Raw genomic sequence first — 21329 nt, 5'->3', positions numbered from 1 at the left:
CCGTTTGGGGAGTAGAGGTGGTCCTAAAGGGAATGAGGATAGGCAGAGACCCCAAGTAGGGCCTTCCCGGGCGGGGGCGCCCTCCCGGCCGGGCTAGGGGAGGGTCCGGCTCCGGGGGGAAGGGCTTGGGGCCGGGCCCTGCTGGAACGGCCCCCGGCACACCGGCGCCCACGCCCCCGGTCTGCAGTCCCCCGAGCAGGTGCGGCGGGCGGGCGGGGGAAGGGACCCCCCGCGGCGGGGGGTGGGCGTCAGAAGCCCAGCGCGTACCAGACTCCTCGTCCTTCTTGTCGAATTTTTTAAGCATCTTGGACGACTTCCCAGCGCCCAGACCCACCGCAACCTTCCCAGGCGCCGCAGCCGAGCGGAAGAGGCTGCAGGAAGGCGGGCCCCGCGCTCTGGCGCGGGTTGGGCCGCCGACGCGTCACTCGGGGAGAAGGCCCGCCCTCCCCGGCTGTCGCGACCGCTCGGGTCCCCTGGGGCCGTGGCCACGCCCTCTCGTCTTCCCCCAGCCGGCGGGGGCGGGGCCAGGCGCCGGGTCCCGGCCGCGTGGTGGTCGCTGCTGCCCCGACGGGTCGGAACCCGCGGCCCACCTTCCAGCGACCAGGCAGCCCATGCCCGCAGTGGGCAGCATGTGGTTTTATTGGGTTGACATGCCCTGGACAGCGTCTTCTTTGGCCTCTCGGTCCCCGGAGACCGAGGCGAGCGGCCCGAAGGATTTATTTTTACTTAATGACAAAGGCCTTGTTTAGAAACCACTGCTTGACCCTCCCGTTGCGGAAGGCACTCTGCCCGGGCGCGGTTTTGGTGGGCTTCATGTCCAGGAGCGATGCAAGGGTTAGCGGCTCCCAGTCCTCCTTCCCGGTCGGCATGGCCCTTTCCGACTTCTTGGAGACTGCAACAAAACACAGGGTACCTTGTGAGTGTGGCTCTCCCGAGGGTCCAGAAGGACACTGGACATGAGGCATGACATCGACCCACTGGGAGGGAAAGTCAAGTGGTCTTTACTCTTAGTAAGAGCATGGACTACCATTCCTTACCTCCCTCAAAACCCAGTTTAAAGCACTGCCCGTTTAGGGTCTTCCCCGTTTAGCCTCGCCCCTCTCAAATGATTCCATCCACAACCACATTGATATTCATGTAATTCTTATAAGGTACAGTCACTTGTATATTCTTATACCTCTTAGCCTTTTCCCGAAGTGTGTTGGTTTTGAGTCTCAACTGTCTATTATTGAGTGCTCTGAAATTCTTCAATGGGTCCCAGCTGCCTAGTGGAGAAAACCCAAGCCCTTCATATAACCCAGGCCCTTCATGACTTGGCCCATCTATCTCAGACATTGAGTGCTATTATTGGTGCTTGATTAAGTGTTTAACACTTACTAGCGGCCCCATAAACGTTCTTAAATGAATGATCATTTGTAAGGAGCATTCTCATTATACCTTCCTCCATTCCATGCAACCTTATCTCAACCTCCCCCCTTCCCCCCCCCCAATCCCCCCCGCCCCCAATGTCCTGCCTCATTCGGGAAGACACTCCTGGACCTCTGAGACTGACAGACTGACAGACTGACTTATCCTTTGGCCCTTCTAGAACAGTTTTTCTCACGTGTGATATGCATACTGCTGGGTAGTTTTAGGTGATACATAAACATTTAAAATTATAATTATTATGAATTTGATTAAATGTCAGGGGAAAAAACCCATGTAATTAGTATATCAAACCCATGTTAATGATATGGTATTAATTAGGACAAGAAAAAAATCATTCAATAAATAATAAGGCAAATAACTTATATACCAGAACTTTTAAAGCGGTAGGTGAGGCAGTTTGGGAAGCACTGTGCTATGGCATCTTGAAATTTGAAGATGTAAGCAGAATTCAAAGCCTAGCACCCTTGAGCCTCTATCAGTTCTTAGCTTCTGTGCTACAAGGAAAAACAGTCTCCAGAACCTCCATGAGAGATGGTGATTTGCCCTTAAATCTCATCTCCATGGGTTGCCCCTCCTGCCCACATCTCAGTCCTGTAGGCCACTGCTTTGAAAGAGAGGAGCTTACCATCTTCCTTCTTATCTCTTCCATAGACTTCAGCAAAGGTGAGCTGAGGGAACATATTTTTCTGCTCCCTCAAAGTGCAGACGGTTGAATACTTCCCTTCACTCTTGAAATCATTCTTGGTGGAAAACCTTAACAAAGAAAGTTCATTTAGTAAATCCCAGGGTTGGGTGTTAGTGGAACCAGTCACTACGCTCTCAGATTCCAGGGGAGGAGAGAAGGCGACGACAGGTGTTCCTTGGTACAGGGTGGGACTACTGTTCATGAAAGGGAGGCTTCTAGAACCTAGCCTGTAAACCTGCTAAGGAAGCTCAGAATCTCCTCTCTCCTCTCCAAACGGGATATAGGCTGCTCAAAGAACTAGTTTCAAATAAAAATCTCATAGCACAGTGTTCCTATGCTATAGCCCTTATCATGCGCTGAGGGAGGGGGGAGGCGGATTTTTTCCTGTTTCCTCAAATCATAGACCTTTGGCTATTTTTTTCTTCACTCTTGAAAATCCTTCTTAGTGAAAAACCTTAGCTCTGAAGGAGTTTCTCTTAGGGTGTAAAAGATACTGGGGATTGCGTGTTATTAACATACAGTTGTACCTTTCTATACCCTAACAAGCAAAAAGTATTAAATCGTACTGAAAAGACATGGTAACATGAATAAGGAAGTGATGGGAAAGAAAAAGAGAACAAGAGCAGCCAGGACTTCACCTAAACAGTTGTTCTTGTTTGGATTTCGCATCCTTCAACAGCGTCACAGGGAAGACTGGCTTCAGCTTAGGTCTTGACCTTTTTTTCTGAGGCAACGGGGGTACGTCGGTCTCAGTGGGTTTGTGCTGATGACTTTCCTGCAGCAGAGGAAAGAAGAGAGAGTAAGGGAGTCAACCAAGGACCTTGGGACTTAAAGTTCTGGGACTAAGTTCCAGTCCCCCAACACGATCCGACCAAACCTGTCAGAGAAGGAAGCAGGCACTCAGAAACCAAAAAAAGAGGAAGCAGTTCCCAGTGGGCTAACGCATGTTTGTTTCCTTGCCAGATGACTTGTCCAACGCTTTGCCAGTTTCCTTAGTACTTGATTGAACTTGCCCCCTGGCCCTTTGAAGAGAGCGGTGGAAGAATTTACCCGGTTTTGAGAAGGATTCAATTAGTGAATTGCTTAGTAAATCAAACATTTGATAATAAGTTGGGGGAAAAAATTCATAGGACTCTACCTTCCTTTCTCAGAAATGGCTACCTCATTCACATTCTATTCTCTGAAGTGAAGAGGCCACCAAATGCAATGTTTTGTGATGTAATAATGTCATCATTCTTAAAGGTCACAGAGTCAAAGACTTTCAGAAAGGATAGTAAAAGTCATCTAGTCTAACCATTTATCTGACACTCATTTCACCTACACACTATCTCTATCAGGCAGTCAATCTTCCTATACCTAAAACACCAACCTAGCCTGCCGGTTATGGCTCAATGGTTGAGCATCAACCTAGGAACCAGGAGGTCATGGTTTGATTCCTGGTCAGGGCACATGCCTGGATTGTGGGCTTGATCCCCAGTAGGGGCATGCAGGAGGCAGCCAATCAATGATTCTTTCTAATCATTGATGTTTCTATCTCCCCCTCTTCCTTCCTCTCTGAAATCAATAAAAATATATTTTTTAAAAACCCAACCTATTTCATCTTTGATTAGCTGATAGCTGTAACTTCTAACTTATAGTCCTAATAGAACAAATGCAGTGTCTCTTCCACAGAGTTCTTAAAGAATTTGAAAAAATCCATCAAGTTTCTCCTAAGCTGTCTGTCTCATCCAGGCTCAACATTGCCAATATTTTGAAATTTTCTTTATATGACATGGCTTGGGGTTCCTATTCTCCTGATTTATCTCATTATACCTCATTTGGGAAAGTTACAATTAATATTCTTCCCAATGTGCAGCAATCTGAAATGAAAACAATATGTGAGATGTCACAATTGCAGGACACATCCCATCACCCCAATAAAGTGTCAGATGTCATCAACTCTTCTAAGAGCCTACTATTCAAATTACTATCTAAACTACACTATCTAAAATCACCACTCACACCCATTCTGCTCAATTCCTTTATCCTGCTTTGTCTTGGCATTTATCACATGTTTACATTAACTGTATGATTGCTTATGATCTGTGTGTCTACCTCACTAGAATTAAACTTCATTTGGGTGAACTTTACTTTAGTCACTGATATATCCTTATTACCCATAACAGTGCTTGGCACATAGTAGTTGCTCAACAAATATTTTTTGAATGAATGAAAAAATGAATGAATGACCAAACTACTTAATTGGTATATATTGAGCTTTTTCTTTCAGAATTTTAAAACCTCTTTTTTTTAATACTTGCTGCTGAACATGTCCTTTTAATTATGTACTCATTCTATATAATAAAAGCCTAATACACAAATTGTCCTCTCTACCAGGTGTTCGATGGGGAGTTCAATCACTTGCTATGACATGTGCTGACCACCAGGGGGCAGCGAGGAACATAGTGGGTGTTGGCAATGTGGCGCTGGCAGCAGGCGACAATGGAGGTGCTACCGGCCCTGATGGGCCCTGATGACAGCGGGACTGTGGCAGGATGGTGGAGCAGGCGATCAGGCAGCGCCAGGCCAAGGTGGGTGTGAGCAGGGCCTGATTGCCCTGCCAGTCGCCCTGCAGACAGTGAACAGCGGTGGTGGGGCGGGGGCTGGGCCACCACCTGGCTTCCAGGCACTGAGAGAGCCGGGCAGGGGCCTGATGACTCAGGCAGAGGGGAACACCCAGGGGCCGAGATGCTGCCCAGGGCCCAGAGGTCAGCTGGGACCTGCCCTTCCACGCCAGACACTCGTGCTTTGATTGCCAGCCAGGTCTAGGGACCACATCCATGCACAAATTTCATGCACCGGGCCTCTAGTTCTCAAATACCATCTCTAGTTTTGAGGAACAGGCATCCATCCATTCAAGTTACCTCGCCTAATAGGAGTTTTATTGTAAGAGCACATGTGCCTAGGAAGTAAGACATAGCTAACAATTTGGCCACAAAAAGAGCAGAACCTGAACAGAGTTAGATCTCATAGCAGAAAAACAAGAATGAAGAAGTTATTTTGAATCCAAGATAGCACTAGTTAAGTAACACCACTACATTGAGTTGATGTATCTTGATTCTACATCATATTATTAACGTCTTTCCTACTTCTTCCTGCCTGCTTCCTCCTCTCTGTTCACTCCTTACCCTGTATACCTTTTTTCTATCTATAGCTTCTGCATACATATATTATATAAGCTTAATATGCAAATTGTCCCCTTGGGAGTTCAACCGGATGACCGGGAGTTCGATCACTTGCTATGACATGCGCTGACCACCAGGGGTCGGCACCGAATGAAGGAAGGCCCCAGCCAGCAGCTGGAAAGCCCCAATCAGCCCTGACCTCTGACCAGGACTAGGGACCCTACCCATGCACAAATTTTGTGCACCAGGCCTCTAGTTAATTTATATTCCCCTATGATTTCAACCTGCCCCTTTTCTATTCTTATTGTCTCTATACTATCTTCTTTATTTCTTAATTGTTTAAAATGGTTTTTTTTTTATTGATTTCAGAGAGGAAGGGAGAGGAAAAGAGAAATAGAAACATCAATGATGAAAGAGAATCATTGATTGGCTGCCTCCTGCACAATCCCTACTGGGGATCGAGCCTGCAACCCAGGCATGTGCCCTTGACTAGAATCAAACCCGGGACCCTTCAGTTCACAGGCCACACTCTATCCACTGAGCCAAACCGGCTAGGGCTTTAATTTTTTTTAAATTGATTTCAGAGAGGAAGGGAGAGGGTGAGAGAGAGAGAGAGAAACATCAATGATGACAGAGTATCATTGACTGGTTGCCTCCTGCATGTTCCCCACTGAGGATTGAGCCCGCAACTCGGGCATGTGCCCTGACTGGGAATAGAATCGAACTGTGATCTCCTGGTTCATAGGTCAACTCTCAATCACTGAGCCATGCTGGCTGGGCTAGACTATCTTCTTTATGGCTTCTCTGTGTCCTTTCAGCTTCCATTCCCACTGCCTCAGTATTTTCCTTTTCTAGTTCAGATGCCTGCGAACAAGAATCTGAATAACTGAGGGATTTGGGTTGTTGGTAAGTTGGTTGGTTTCATTTTTGGTTGATTTTTTTTTTTTGGTAGTGACCACCACAGGTCACTATTATGAATTTTAATTTCCTGCGTCTGGTGTGCTTTTCTGGTCCTAGCTAGGAGTAGAGGACCAAGTCTAGTTACACAAAATAAGACCTCTTAGGGCAGTGGTTCTCAACCTTGGCTGCACATTAGAATCACCTGGGAATCTTTTTAAATTCCTGATTTCTGGGCCTAATCCTCCAGAAATTCTGTTTCTTTGTTATGGGGTGGGGCCAAAACAAAGATGGTGGGTTTGATTCCTGGTAATTTAAAAATAAATAAACAAATAAATAAAATTTTTAAAAAGAGCAAGAGACACCATAGGCAAGATATTAGTTAATTAACTCCTTTGTCAGCATATAACTTTGGATACTAGTATTTTATCTTCTATTTGAAAAGAAATCTCTCACTGCCATTCATGTAGCAACTAAGGAAATACTAATTCCACATTCACTACACTCTATTATAAGAATCTGTCTTGGGTAATTCCACCCCCAGCTTCAAATTTAACTATATTCTTTTGTTGTACTTTCATTTATTTCATTTAATTTCTTCTTGTTCTATTAGGCCCTCTCTCAAGACTATCAAGATTTGTTTTTATTAATTGATTTTAGAGAAAGAAAGACATTGATTTGTTGTTACACTTATTTATGCATTCATTGGTTGCTTCTTGTATGTGCCCTGACATGGGACCGAACCCACAACCTTGGTATATCGGGACACTCTAACCAACTGAGCTACCTAGCCAGGGCTATCACGATCTTTTTTAGATCCTGATTCCTTAAACTGATTTTCTTCACTTCTTCTGCTGTTGATTTAGTTCAATTCCTCAGCATCTCTTACCTTGGTGATTGTAGTAACATCATAACTAATTTTTCTGATTTTTGTCTCTTTCTCCCAACCTCAAAAAAAAGGATATTTGATTATATCCTTTTATCTTGTGCCATTTACTCTCTTACAACTCCCTAAATGTGCCTCGCTTGCTCATGTCTCCATGGCTTTGCCCTTCCCTCTGATTGGAATATTCTCCTGTTCTTTGTCAGGGGTCATCTCTTCTGTAAAGCCTCTCTGATTACTCCTTTTCTCTCAACAGAACTACTGTGAGTTCTGTAGCTTGTATATTCTCTTATGATTCATATATCTTGGTATATTATAATGACTCATTTACTGATCTGTCTCTCCTGTTAGATTCCAAGTTCCTTCAAAATAGAAACTGCCCTATACTAGTAATCATCTTTATATTTTAGTTCTTAGATTAGTGTATGTTCACTGATTGGTTACCAGATTGGATTTGAACTTTTTTAGTATATTAGAGAGTCCCAAATGTCTGGATACTGTGATAGTGAATTCCCTGCTCTGTTCCTCTTCCCTTCTCCTGACACCCACAAGCAACAGGTAGAAAGTATAACCCTTTACTCCTTTCCCATTTAGGTATTCATTCCTGTTCCTTTGTCTTCATTGTTCAGTTTATCCTTTGCTATTTTATATTCAACTAGAAAGCCAATGGCTAATTTACACTTTGTTAACGACAAACTAAATATCTTTGGCTAAGGAGAAACAATCTCAAATTAAGACTCTCCTTTCTCTGTGCAATGAAGTTTCATGACCCAAACTTGTCCAGCTCTCTCTCACTATTTCCAGGCGCTACAGATTCTGTTTGGTGAAGCACATGGCAAAGAATTAGAGGGAAGAGGTTGGCTCCTGAATACCATGTGACGTTAGCTTCCTTCTTCAAGCTAATGCCTCATTCTCCAGGGCCCTTACTTAGGGTGCCAGGAAACTTCTGCAGGTGCCATTACCTTGAGCAGTACCTCCTTGGAAAAGTAATGTGGTTCGGTGTCCTTTCCTTGTTGCTCTATTGAGGGAAGTGGGTTGTTGGTCATTATAAGTATGGTCTTATCTTGATCATAATCTGCGACTTTGAGCATGAAGCTTAACATTTTCCTGTTTCGAGTCACAAATTTCTGCAGTGTGGTGGGCTTCAAAGGCTCATAGTACCGGCTCTGAGCAGACAGACAGAAAGGTTTCCAGAGAGACAAAGGGATTAGATCAAGAGAAGGTTAATAAATCCATTGGCTTATCTTCTGCCTCTGTGGGGTAGGGACAGAGGCTGGACAGGGGCTGGACAAATCTGCTCTGAAATAAGTTTATCAGAAAACGTCTGGCGCTCACTGGCCCTTTCTGCCCTCAGAGTATTCCCCACACATTGCCTGAGGGGCTGGGGAAATGACATGGAAAGCTTTCCACAGTCAAGAAAAACGACTTAATTCTTCTGAAAAGGTGTAACAGAATCTGTTCAATACAGTGGGGCAGAGAGGTTTCTCCGTTAGATCTCGCTGGTCTTCTCTAGCTCTCTGAGAGGCAGAGGCTAGAAACCAGGGACCAAATCTCCTTGTTGAGGAGTTTGGAGGGTGGGGGCGACACCAACGTTCTCACTCACTAACGTTTTCCCACGGGCGCAACCGCATTACTGTGCATAATAAGCACAACGTTTTAAAAGGAAAGGCAGTCACAAAAGACAGCATGTCACTTAAGATGTGGGCGGGGGCAGAGGCAGTTCCACTAAATTTGCTTTTCTGTCAACAGGGGGACAGGGAGGAAGGGAGAGGGAAAGAATGAAACACCTTCTGATTATTAATAACTTAAAAAGACTATTTCAGCTTCAGGGACCACCTTCTTCCCAGTACCTTCCCCCTCCCTCGCCGTGGCCTTTCTCTGCACTGCCTCTAGCCAGTGTCCCAGGGCAGCCTGTGCAGTCACAGAGGTGGCAGCACTTAAAGGCCTATGGATATTCTGTCTCCAGCTTGCACCCCACTGCTGAGACTTGCTCTTAGGGATCTCGGGGCGGGGGGGGGGGGCGTGGAGGGAAGAGGGGGTAGGCACAGGGGAAAGCTTTTCCACCTACCAATTTTGGATGGACTGTGTAATACTTAAGGTTCTCTGGAACAAATTTTGATTGCCCGGTTGCATAGGAAACCTAGAGACAGTAATCGAAATTAGTGGTTTCTAGCGGCAGGATCCTAAACAATATTCCATTCCTGACTCTCACTAAAATGTGGCCGCTGCTTCAGATGAACGAAAGGGAACACTGTGCTTCGTGGTTTGCACCCTGGGTTTCTGGAATGAGAGCCACAGCGTGGAGAGCTGGGTTCTGAGACAGCCTGACCGGGAAGCTTGTCCATGGACATGGGGACCAGCTTTATGAAAGGGCAGGTCAAGCTGTTAGGAGGTGAAGTAGACAAAGGCAGCATGAAAGGGCAGACTGGGACCAGTCGCTCCACGGGATCACACCTCCTTCTTCTGCCTTTTCATTTCTATGGGAGTGAAATCAGGTGAGAATCAACATGTAACTTGCTTTCCACCTCTTTAAGGAGAAAAGGAAGTCACAAAAGGGCGACAGCTTAAGGCAGTGGTTCTCAACCTTCCTAATGCCGCGACCCTTTCATACAGTTCCTCATGTTGTGGTGACCCCCAACCATAAAATTATTTTCGTTGCTACTTCATCACTGTAATTTTGCTACTGTTATGAATCGTCATGTAAATATCTGATGTGCAGGCTGTATTTTCATTGTTACAAATTGAACATAATTAAAACATAGTGATTAATCACAAAAACAATATGTGTTTTCCGATTATATATGTGTTTTCCGATGGTCTTAGGTGACCCCTGTGAAAGGGTCGTTCGACCCCCAAAGGGGTAGCGACCCACAGGTTGAGAACCGCTGGCTTAAAGGTTGTGAATGAAAGGTGCCCTGGGGATGGCTGCCAACTGAGCTGGGAGCCGACAGGCTCACAGAGGAAGGGAGAGACAACATTTTGCATTTCTGAATGTTTCTGTGGCATGTAATTCTTCCCAAAATGTTACCAAAAATAACTGAATGTTCGGTAAGACTTCTGTCTACCACTTAGTATTTTTCGGCTGGTGGTAGTGCTGGTGATGGGCAGATTGCGTGTCCTGCCTGGTGGTTGCCCAGCCTCAAGCTGAGCCCTAAGTTACCTAAGGATGAGTAAATCAACGGGATGAGAATCCAAAGCGAAAAAAGCTGAGTTCCCTCCTTCAGGCTTAGCAAAATCAGAAATCAGAACAAGAGGAAGGGAACATAATCCTGTATTTGGGCCCTAAAGATTGCCACGTCCCCAAGAAGGTGATGTGGTAAGATGGGGTACAGAAGAAAGGGAACACGCACTAGAAAGGGCGAATAAAGCAATCAGGTGAACAGAGAAGAGGAAAGTAGTAAGAATGGGGCCGATGTGGGATGAGGACAGGCCATTACTATGCTCCAGAAAGAAAATGTCAGGAGCTGGCAATTGCAGGGAGTTGGGAAGGACAGGGCAGAGTTCTCGCAGAGTCACTCCACACATCGCTTTGGGAGGGTGGGGTGAAACATGGGACAAATACAAAGATGCAATAATTTAATTTATTACCTTTTGGAAAACTGAAGTCCCTTTGTTCGAAACAAAAGCATATTGTGAAAAACCTGCTTCACAGATATGCTATATAAAATACATACTTAGAATCATATAGAAGTCTCAGAAAAATGTATTTCGGGGGAAGATGTAAAGGCTTATTTTCGGGGGAAGATGTAAAGGTTTTTTAAAAAAATGAGTTATAGTCCTGGCTGATGTTGCTCAGTGTTTAGCAGGGGTCCTCAAACTACGGCCCGCGGGCCACATGCAAATACAAATATTGTATTTGTTCCCCTTTTGTTTTTTTACTTCAAAATAAGATATGTGCAGTGTGCATAGGAATTTGTTCATAGTTTTTTTTTAAACTATAGTCTGGCCCTCCAACGGTCTGAGGGACAGTGAACTGGCCCCCTGTTTAAAAGTTTGAGGACCCCTGGTTTAGAGCATCAACCCACGCACTGAAGGGTCATGGGCTTGATTCCCAGTCAAGGGCACATACCTGGGTTGCAGGCAACCAACCAATGTCTCTTTCATATCGATGTTTGTCTCTCTCTCCTCCTCCCTCTCTCCCTCCCTTCTACTCTCTCTCTCTCTAAATAAATAAATAAATGGGGGAAAAATGAATTATAGTGGGGAAGGTCTCTGGGCAAGATGGTTTAGCCCTGGCTGAGTATCTCAGTTGGTTAAAGCATTGTCTAGATACACCAAAGTTGTGGGTTCAATCCCCAGTTAGGGTATATACAATAATCAACAAATTGAAGATTCTCTCTCTCTCTCTCTCTCTCTCTCTCTCTCTCTCTCTCTCTCTCTCTCCCCCTCTCCCTTCCTCTCTCTCTTTCTCTCAAATAAATAAATTTTTAAAAATATGTTTTCACTCCTGAATTTTTCTGAGATAGTGCATCTCTGTTCCAAATTAGTCTCCAGTTCACAAAACCCACAAGCGTGTCCAAATTGGAATATGTTTTAGTTTTATGTTGAATAACAGTATCTCTGGCCAATAAAATAAAGTTGCCCTGAAAAAATCACTTAAATAGAATAAACCTGGGGATGCAACCAAACTTTTGCTGCAAGAGGTGGCCATGTACCCAGCCAGCATGGCTCAGTGGTTGAGCACCAACCTATGAACCAGGAGGTCACAGTTCAATTTCTGGTCAGGGCACATGCCTGGGTTGCAGACTCGATCCCCAGTGTAGGGCATGCAGAGGACAGCCAGTCAATGATTCCCTCATCATTGATGTTTCTATCTCTCCCTCTCCTTTCTTCTCTGAAATCAATAAAATATATATATATACACACACACACATACATACTGAGTGGCCAGATTATTATGACCACCTGATGTTTGTAGGCAAATTAGCTATAATTTCGCACTGAAGTTGCTAGAGGGCCAGACCAGTATAAATAGGGAAGCAGGTTGTTTACCACAACAGTAGAAGTGATTTTTTTCCTGAAGATATGGGTAAACAACGCGATTTAACAGCCTTTGAATATGGGAGATATATATATATATATACTGAGTGACCAGATTATTATGACCACCCCATCAGTACTTCGTTGGGCCACCTTTTGCCTTCAATACTGCGGCGATTCTTCTTGGCATTGACTCCACGAGATGTTGAAAGGTGATGCAAGGAATCTGACACCAGGCCTGATGAATAGCACTGTCCAGTTCTGTGAGATTTGATGGTTTGGAACCAGCTGCCTGATGGCTCTTTTAACTTCGTCCCACAAATGCTCAATTGGATTGAGATCTGGTGATTGTGGGGGCCACCTAAGCAAGGTAAAGTCTCCCTCATGTTCTTGAAACCACTCCTGCACAATATGAGCACCATGGCATGGTGCATTGTCTTATTGGAAGAAGCCATCTCCATTGGGATACGCCATCAACATGATAGGATGAACCTGATCAGCAACGATACTTAGGTATGTTGTGCTATTCAGACGTTGTTCCACACAAATTAAAGGGCCCAAATCATGCCAGGAACACATGCCTCAAACCATAACACTGCCCCCACCAGCTTGAAGGGTTGTACTCATGCATGTGGGGTGCATGCTTTCATGCTGTTTCCCCAAATTCTCACTCAGCTATCTGCATGATGCAACTGGGAACGTGATTCATCGGACCACATGACTTTTTTCCAATGCTCAACAGTCCAATCCTTGAGTTCCTGTGCGAATTGGGGACGTTTTATCTTGGTAACTACAGACAGCAAAGGTGTTTGAACAGGCCTTTGGCTTCCATATCCCATACGATGCAGTGTACAGCTAATTAGCCTACAAACGTCAGGTGGTCATAATAATCTGGCCACTCAGTGTGTGTGTGTGTGTGTGTGTGTGTGTGTGTGTGTGTGTGTGTGTGTGTTTATCTCCCACGTTCAAAGGCTGTTAAATCGCAGTGTTTACTCATATCTTCAGGGGGAAAAAATCACTTCTACTGTCGTGGTAAACAACCTGCTTCCCTATTTATAATGGTCTGGCCCTCTAGCAACTTCAACGTGAAATTATAGCTAATTTGCCTTCAAATGTCAGGTGGTCATAATAATCTGGCCACTCAGTGTATATACAGTGGGGCCTTGACTTAGGAGTTTAATTCGTTCTGAGACCGAGCTCATTAAGGAGTTCGTTAACTCAAATTACTCTATCAACTCAATGCAAAAAATCTGCCGAGAGACAGCTGGTATCTCAAAAAACTCGTTAGTCTGGACACTCATAAGTCAAGGCCCCACTGTATTTTAAAAAAAGGAAGTGGCCATGAATTCTAGGTAAATCGGGGTTTAACACTCACGCCCTAAGATCCCTGGTTTTGCGCCCTGATTTATTGCTGCTGTGTCCTATCTCTTCTCTTTTCTATGTCTCTGTTTACCTCGCATAAAATTGGATCAATTAACCTTGCTATATGACTCTTGACCCCCCCTTTTTTTTTTTGCTTTTCAACAGGAAGTTTGTAAGACACAGCTTATAAAATATTCTAAGCTACTCCAAAGAAAGATGACAAATGAACATTTGCGAATTCTCTTCCTTACCTCATCACCATCCGCATTTCCTTTCTCAGATTTAACTGCATTAGTTCCTGGAGCCTTTGATTTTTCATATGAGGAGCTGAAAAAGAAGCAGAACGTCCAGTTGCTCAGAGGCCCTGGTCTCTGCATGTTTTCCATCTCCTTAACAAAGTTGAGAGCCTGACTTAGAAGAGCCCAATTTAGGTGATCACTAACTGAAAAACCTATGGATAGTAAAGAATAGGATTCATTATCCAGCCTGTGTCCCAGAGGGAGGAGGTGGGGGTGGGGTGGATGGGTTAGGGGAGAAGAAACAGAATCTCAGATTGAAGAGTTAAGCAGGTGGGACCTCTTGGAGACATCTGATGAATTAATTTCTTCTAAAATAGGAGTTTTAGATCACTAAAGGAAGTGCTCTAGTAGACTGGTTAAGGAACTTCTTTTAGGTGGCTGGACCCTCAGCATACCCTTGAAGATGACCTACTTCAATTTTGAAGGCCTACTTGCCTCTCTCCATGGAAATGGTTCTGCCTGCACCAATGATTAGCCAATGATTCCATAAGAAGGAATCTAGTTAGTGGAACTTCACAAATAAATTTCCAATTTTTAATGATCAAGCTTAGATTATGGGCTCCCTTATGTTCCTAACCATATCTAAGTTTCTCTTCCTAGAAGTGGGGTAGTAAAAATAATAATCAATAGTAAACATTCTCATACTCTGCTCTTTCATGTACACAGATACCACCTGCCTTTATTCCTTGACTGATTCCTATTAAACCCATTACTTCCTGAACATAGTAAAAGATGCTCAGCAGTAAGATTGGGTTAATAACCAAAATAAGTAGATGGTTCCCTTCTTGGAGACAGTTCCATTTGGGGGGTTATCTAGTTCAAATTAAGTAGGATCCTACAACTACTTCAACTAGACCTCTCTCCTTTAAAAATGAAGGTAGTAGAGTAAGGGCCAAAATAAGAAAAGTAGAAATAGTCAAGCTATGTTGTTGGTGGGTCAACTGACTATAGCATGGTACAAATAAACCCAAATCCAGGATCAATCCCATTCAGGGTGGCTTCCTTCCACCTCAAGCCAATGTGGCTCAATGGCTGAGCGTGATCCATGAACCAGGAAGTCATGGTTTGATTCCAGATCAGGGCACATACCTGGGTTTCAGGCTGCATCCCAGGCGTGGGGTGTGCGGGAAACTGCCAAACAATGATTCCTTCTTATCGATGCTTCTCTCTTTCTCTCTCCTTCTCCCTTCTTCTCTGAAATCAAGAAAAATACATATATTTTAAAAAAAATAGTCTTAAGGAGAGCAGATGATACCTTGTGGTCAGACCAAAATACATTCATCTCCACTTAACATCTTAAAGTTTGTGCCCTTTTGATGTGTCCTATTTCCCTAAGATACCTAATAATATATTACAATTTTTATTGTACCACTTTAAAAATAAATCTTTGGTATCTAAAAGGTAGCACTGGATTCCAGATACTTTTCTTCAAGGACAATTTAAGGCATAGAGCTGCGTGAAAAATGCTTCCTCGGCCCAGCCGTGTCTATCTGGGACAGCCTGGTGCTTTTCTTTTGGCAAAGCTACTCCAGTTGCTGCATGAAACCCAGACCAAGATCTGGTTTTCCTATTTGAGGACAGTCAGTCAACTGAAGCATTTTTAATGAAGGTTTACTGTGTGGCTAGAACTGTTCGAAGTGTTATCAGCTACAAAATAAGTTCCTATAAGATGGTATTTATAACTTAGTTGGGCAAACAAGACTACACACTTGGTAAGTCTTCTTTGGTTCATTGCTGTTCACTGCGAAATGGGCCAACCCAAAGTAATTAATCACCCAGACGCCAAACTCAGTGCCTCTGGATGGTCCACGTTCTGTAGGGGTTCAATTCAACACAAACACTGTTTCCTTAGCACACACTGTGTGCCAGCGCCATTCTTGATCCTGTATGGGAAACAAGAGAAGACTAATGGGAGGAGGAAGTGATGGTTAAATCTGAAACAAGAATGAAAAATCTCTCGGGGCTTCAACTTCCTCAGCTATAAAAGTGGAGAGAGTTAACCAAATGCTGTCAAGGTGACATTCCAATTCTATGATGTTGGTGAGATTTATCTACATAAAGACCTGAAATAAAATTAATTCATGTGTCAGTAATGGGGGAGAGTTGGAGGAGCAGACATCCCCTTTTAATACAACCATGTTTGTCCAGGGAGTTGCCACATTTTGATAATTACAAATGGAAGGAAAGAGTTGAGGATTTAGAACCCACCATTTAGAGAAAAGAGAGGGTGCCTAGGGGGAAGATGTTTCTGAAAGGATATGGAGATTGAGCTGGGCCTTGCAGGATGGTTTGTGAAGTAGCCTAACTGGGAAATTACTTGTTTTTCTTGTTTTAGGTAGGATGGGATCAAATTTGGGGGCCTTGACAATTAAGTAGAACTATCAACTGAAGCTCCTAGAAAGTCTATGGGTTTGGAGGAAAGATCTACGTTAGTGTTGATAGTGTCAAAGGTGATTATCTGGGGTTATATCTAGTTTGATCATCTAGACAGAAACCCTAAAAATGATTGTCTAAAGTTTATGACTAGACTGAGCTAAACTGTGAAACTTCGAGGGAAATAGGCTAATGAGCTTTTCACCCTTTACTCACATTTAGTTTTTCCAGTTCGTGTTTACATTAAAATGAAAATAAATAGGAGCCATCAAATTGGAGGGCACAAATCTTATGCTGCTTGTCTGCAACTCAGGGTATGAAAAAAAATCACAGAAACTATGTCAAAATAAGAATGGAAAGATGGGGTGTACAATACCTCAAATGACACCAGGAAATCTTACTTCAGGGAGGAGGGGGAAAAGCCTTGATATGGAAACTTTCTATTTTGAAAATATCTGAATTATTCTTTTCTTGATTCTAGAGGAGACACTGGGAATTTCTGATGAATAGGCAATCTAGAATGCTGAGGTGTTCTATGTTGGAATCAGAAGATGAAAAGCACAAAGACAAACAAAATCTGCTTCAAATTTTTTCCCCTAACCTCTGACTTTCTCACACACACACACACACACACTGACCTTTTCACCATATCTTCTTTTTTTAATCCTCACCTGAGGATATATTTTTCCCATTGATTTCTAGAGGAAAGGAAGGAGTGGAGGAGAGAGAGAGAGAGAGAGAGAGAGAGAGAGAGAGAGAGAGATATCATTGTAAGAGAGACACATCAATTGGTTGCCTCCCCCATCTCTCCAGCCCTCTAGGTAACCTGCAATTGAGGTACATGCCCTTGACTGGGAATCGAACCTCAACCCTTCAGCCCCACCCCGATGCTATAAGCATTCCTCAACTGTCCAGGGCTCTTTTCACCATATCTTAATCAACCTCTACCTTGGACAATGTTTTCACCCTGTTCCTTAAACATAGTGAGCCTTTTTCTCTTCCTCCCCATACTTAAAACACTCTCCCACCCTCTTCAAAGAATTTGAATCTTCTTTCTTTCTTTCTTTATTTATTTCTTTCTCTCTTTCTTTTTTTCTTTCTTTCTTTATTCTTTCTTATGTTACTACTCAGGTCTTTCCTCTTTAGAGAAGACTTTCCAGATCAATTAAATACAAAATTCTAGCTTACAGTCATTTTTGTGTGTGTGTGTGCATGAAATTATACAGTATCTTGTAGTTCTACCTATACTTTTCTTATGTATAGGTATTGTTTACCTCCTAGGAGTAAGCTCCTTAAAAGTAGAAATGTTAAATATATATATTTGTGTACTAGGCATTCAAAAACCAGTATTTGCTTATTTCAATATATTGAACAGAACATTTATGATGCATTAAAGTCCACCCTAGCTAATAGAAACCAAACATAAATTGGATATGGTCACTGACCTCCAAGATCTCACAGTTTAGCCAGGAAGAGGGACAAGGGAAGAATAGAATGGAACAGATTGCAATGCCTATCCTATATAATAAAGAGCTAATATGCTAATTAGACCAAACAGCAGAATGACCACCCAGATGACCTTCCAGACGACCATCTGGACGACCTTCTGGATGAAGCCAGGTCTGTGAGGGCCAGCCAAGGCTGTGAGGGGCTGTGAGGGCCAGCTGAGGCAGCTGGGGCTGCGAGGGCTGAGCCCCTTGCACGAATTTCGTGCATCAGGCCTCTAGTGTTAGAGATAAATTCAGGATGCTATCAGAGCACAGAGGAAGAGCACTCAGCCCAGATGAGAAGAGACTAGAAGAGATTTGGAACTAATGCCTAAACTGAGCCTTGAAAGATGAGTGTGAGTTAACCAGGTAAAGAGAAGAGAAAGTGGGTATTTAAGAAAGAGGGAGCAAAAACATGAGACTAGAATAAAGCATGGCTTGTTTAGGGGAATTGCAAATAACTGCAGTATGCTCGGAACATAAGATTTAACAGAACGGTAGCAAGAGATGAGGCTGGAGAGATAACTAGGGTTCAAATCCAAGAGTGAAATCCCTGATAGAAGCTTATACGTTATTCTATGAGGAATGAAAAGCTATCAAGGAATTTTAACTAAGGAGATACAGTGAACACTAAATATTTTAGAAATATATAGATTAGGAAGATGCAAGAAGTATAGATCGGAAAGGTGCTGAGGCCTTTGAGAAGGCTATGGCAGAACTGAGAAAGGATTGAGAAACTATAAGGACCTCCAATGCTTATAAACTTGTGCCACTCATCCCTGTCATCTAGACCTGGATAGCTTATTCAAAGATGGTCAACCAAATTCTCTCTACTAAGAATTTGGAAGTTTGACAAAGACACACAGAGATGAAAGATGATTGTAGCCAAGTTACCACATGTAATATCTCAGGCATAAAGACTGAGTTCAACCCACTGAGGTCCCCAGAGTTGCCCCAGATCTCATCTACCCTGAAGCATGGTCATTCAGTTTTCCCTTCAATTCTGTGAGCTTTCCCAATACCCTTTCAAATAAATCCACCTCCATTTTTTCCACTTTAAATTAGTCAGAGTTCATTTCTATTGTTTGCAACAACAAAAAATTTTAAACTGATATAGGCTCCAACGCAAGGTGTTGGCAGTAAGGAGAGGTTTAAAAGGGATATTTGAAAGTTGTCATAATGAATAAGACTTGGTAATCAATTAGATCCATGGACTAATAATTATAACCACTTTTTTTTAAATAGTTTATTGATTTTTTACAGAGAGGAAGGGAGAGGGATAGAGAGTTAGAAACATCGACGAGAGAGAAACATCGATCAGCTGCCTCCTGCACACCCCCTATTAGGGATGTGCCCGCAACCAAGGTACATGCCCTTGGCCTGAATCGAACCTGGGACCCTTGCGTCCGCAGGCCGATGCTCTATCCACTGAGCCAAACCAGTCAGGGCTATAGCCACTTTTTTTTAAAGTTTGGTTACCTGAGAGAATGGAGGTGCAATTTACCAAATGAGAGAATAAAAGAGATGGACCAAGTTTGGAGGATAAAAGATGGTTTTTGTTTTGGCTGGTTGAGTATGAGGTGCAGATGGGAACACTGTCTAGTAAATGGTTTAAAACATGCTCAAGAGAGAGGTTTGGGATAGAATTATGTATTGGAAGTCAGCCTCAGGAATATATGCTAGTTGAAGCCATTGGTGTGGATGAGATCAAGCAGGAGAGTGAGCTGGACAGGGGCCAAGGCATAGCACAGGTCCCCAGAGGTTGCAGACGCCAAAGGAAGAGCGTCGTGAGTGGATGGTATGAAGAACACTGGAAAGGAGTGGCCAGAGGATAGAGGAGAACCAGGAGAAAGCAGCCGCAGAAATCACAGGACAGTAGCATGGAAAAGGGGGGAGAGCCTCGACCTTAAAGCATCTAAACTGCAACTTTTGAAAGCATAGAAAACTATTTTTATAAACTCACACAAGTTACCAAATCTTCTTAAACAATCCAGCGCAACCAACTCTAAGGCAAATGCACCTAGAATGAAAAAACCAACTAGGCTTAAGTTCATGGCAGAGCCAAGATTTGCTTGAACATAGACTGTCTGGTAAGGCAATAGGAATGCATCACTCACTCACTGACTGTCTTCATTTTTGACGTGGGGGTGGCGGGTGGACGCTACATCAGCCAAAACTAGATTGATCATCACCTTCTACTCCCTTTTGGATTCTATCTATGATAGGACTTATGAATGGTTTTCCCTCATCCCTTCACTTCCACAACTTTCCATGTCCAGATGGAGACCTTATACCCCAGGTAACAGCTGGGTGGGAAGGATGCGGTGCTAGTGGTGGCACAGTGCATTCTGGGAAATGTGACCTTAGAAGCAAGAGCAGTAAGTGAGGGCACAAAGCAGGAAGAACTCTGTGTGGAGTCACTTTCTCCCTTTATCGCTGACTTTGGAAGTAGAAACTTCTATATGAAATAGAAACTTCTGCCCTATTGGCAGCATTGGTGTGCTCCCTTCTTTTCTTCTGCAATGAAAAAGTGGTGGCATAGAGTGCTGGGCAAGGCAACTTATCCCATTTGGGCTCTTCCTTTCTCAACCTGCCTGTCAGCAACATGTGGTAAGTTATCTGGGGAGGCTCTTCCTTTGGGAGTGGGGAGGCGGCCTATTGTTTATCAGTGACTGGGGGGATGTATTAAGAAGCCACATTTGTATTCAGGCCCCAGCCACAGTCTCCAAACCAACTTCTATCAACAACAAAAAACAAACAACCCTTGATATTTTGAACTTATCTGATTCTTGAATGGTTTTATTATTTGTTTCAGAACCTGTAGGGGGAGGAGATATGTTTGGTACCTCAAATCCTTCAACGTCCTAGCTGCAGCTATAGCTAATGTTCTATATTGGTTCAGACACCAGAGACCAGGAAAGGGGGGGTTAAGAAAGTTATCTCCTTAGCAGAGCAAAAATGAAAGCTTGCTAGAAACTGGAGACTGAGAAGAGAGCTTTGCTAGTAACCTGCCTGCCATCCGTGGGCAGAGTGGGGCCAGGATTTATAGATTCATTTATCTCATCTGTTGACAACACCAAATCTGAACAGAACTAGCATTATTCAGCGATGAATGAATGGAAATTGATTTTCAGAGCTAATGAATGTAGCATAAGTAATAGCCACTCTGGCATAAATAGGGAGCTTAGAAAGACTGCCAGAAATAGATAAATATAAGAAAGAGCAGGAGATTGGAAAGCTGGGAAATTCAAGGCCACAAAATTTGTTTGTCAATCTGTCTGTTAAAAACATGGGGATATCTGTTCACAAGAAAGAATGGAAGCTGTCTCTCAATGCCGAACAAAGTAGGTTTAGCACTGGAAGGGTCAGGAATATGGGGACTAAAGGAGAAACAAAAAGGAAAATAGATTAAGGTTTTTAAACACACAAGATGGACAGGAAGGGATGGAAAGCAGTCTCAGGAAAAACCGGGGGACTGGAGATGCCCACCACAGCAAATGTCGAAATCAAGCATGTCGAACTCTCGGCCCATGGACCGCAAGCGGCCAACAACGGATATTTTTGCGGCCCAGTGAATATAACGGTACGGAAGAAACGTTTTAATAAAAATTTCGTAACTTACTTTTTACAATATCCTGTTATACATAATTATTAATAACGAACTACAACATTCGCTAATGACTGATTACTATAAACATGTTGCATTCATTTCCCTTATGTGCCTTACGTGCAGGTGCACCGTTTCTCTCCACTAATACTAGCAGCAAACAT

The 21329-nt window shown here is 43.5% G+C and overlaps 2 protein-coding genes across 3 annotated transcripts in view; both read right to left on the bottom strand.

The window, feature by feature from the left end:
* COPG2 (coatomer protein complex subunit gamma 2) overlaps positions 1 to 385 on the bottom strand; it is a 197789-nt gene extending 197404 nt beyond the window's left edge. The window contains exon 1 of one of the 2 annotated variants that reach the window (XM_006088343.3): positions 268 to 385. In XM_006088343.3, coding sequence (XP_006088405.1) covers positions 268 to 304 — 37 coding nt within the window. In that variant the 5' untranslated portion in view covers positions 305 to 385. The remainder of the gene's footprint in view (positions 1 to 267) is intronic. The other variant, XM_023753521.1, reaches the window with a different exon arrangement.
* A 334-nt stretch (positions 386 to 719) lies between these two features.
* TSGA13 (testis specific 13) lies at positions 720 to 13785 on the bottom strand. The gene is made up of 6 exons (XM_023753545.1): positions 13651 to 13785; positions 9126 to 9197; positions 8014 to 8223; positions 2752 to 2888; positions 2054 to 2181; positions 720 to 892 (listed from the first exon to the last, which is right to left on the bottom strand). The coding sequence occupies exons 1-6, from the start codon at positions 13783 to 13785 to the stop codon at positions 723 to 725; spliced, it is 852 nt and encodes a 283-aa protein (XP_023609313.1). The 3' UTR covers positions 720 to 722.
* Positions 13786 to 21329: the final 7544 nt, after the last annotated feature.

The sequence above is a fragment of the Myotis lucifugus genome, unplaced genomic scaffold (genome assembly GCF_000147115.1).
Source record: "Myotis lucifugus unplaced genomic scaffold, Myoluc2.0 scaffold_46, whole genome shotgun sequence".
In the NCBI taxonomy this organism is placed as follows: domain Eukaryota; kingdom Metazoa; phylum Chordata; class Mammalia; order Chiroptera; family Vespertilionidae; genus Myotis; species Myotis lucifugus.
Note: the sequence above shows the minus strand (reverse complement) of the source record. Positions and strands in the feature narration are given on the sequence as shown.